We start from the raw sequence: 740 nt of genomic DNA, 5'->3' as shown, positions 1-740 counted from the left end.
CCCCCCACAGTACTGAGAGGAGGCGCCGTCGGGGTGAATTTTTTTTTTTGGGGGGGGGAATTCGGTTATCAGTTTTACCTGTACGAAAAGCTATCCCCAGCGGACGCGTGTTTGTTTGAGCGTGCTCGGCCGGCTTAGGTGAGCGAGGGGACGGAGGCCGCAGTTGGTCGGTGTTGGGGAATCGGGGGGTGGGATGGGGGGGGGGGGGGGGGGGCAGGGGCCGGGGGGGGGGGGGGGGGCCAGGACCAGGACGGACGGACGGCCCGGGAGGAGGGCGGGCGCCCGGCCCGGCCCGGCCACCCCCAGCTCCTGCTCACTATTGCGCGGGCCACTTGGCTTGGACGGCGGCGGCGGCGGCCGAGGCGGCGGGCTGCAGGAACTGTCCGGACAGCGGCACGCTCAGGATGGGCGCGATGGTGGCCGTCGTCCGGCTCAGCGACAGCGGCTGGTGCGCGGCCACCAGCGCCGCCGGCTGCACGGTCCCGGGCGGCCGCAGGAAGGACTGGGGGGCGGCGACCCCGCCGCCGCCGCCGGCGCCCCCGGCCGAGCCCCCGGGGCCCGCGGGGCCCGCGCCGATGATGTTCTCGATGCTGAACGACGGCCGCGGGCTGGGCTCGGACTTGACGAGCGACGTGGCGCCCGGCGCGCCGGAGGCGGCGGCGGCGGCGGCGGCCGACGACGAGGACGACGACGACGAGGACGAGGCGGCGGCGGCGGCGGCGGCCGCCCCCAGGCTGTTG

The 740-nt window shown here is 75.8% G+C and overlaps 1 protein-coding gene across 1 annotated transcript in view; it reads right to left on the bottom strand.

Annotated features, from left to right (window-relative positions):
- Nucleotides 1–316: 316 nt before the first annotated feature.
- Foxd3 (forkhead box D3) overlaps nucleotides 317–740 on the bottom strand; it is a 1676-nt gene continuing 1252 nt past the window's right edge. Inside the window, exon 2 of the mRNA XM_055629062.1 lies at nucleotides 317–740. Within this exon, the coding sequence (XP_055485037.1) occupies nucleotides 317–740 (424 nt within the window).

The sequence above is a fragment of the Psammomys obesus genome, unplaced genomic scaffold (assembly GCF_907164565.1).
Source record: "Psammomys obesus unplaced genomic scaffold, mPsaObe1.curated_primary_1811, whole genome shotgun sequence".
In the NCBI taxonomy this organism is placed as follows: domain Eukaryota; kingdom Metazoa; phylum Chordata; class Mammalia; order Rodentia; family Muridae; genus Psammomys; species Psammomys obesus.
Note: the sequence above shows the minus strand (reverse complement) of the source record. Positions and strands in the feature narration are given on the sequence as shown.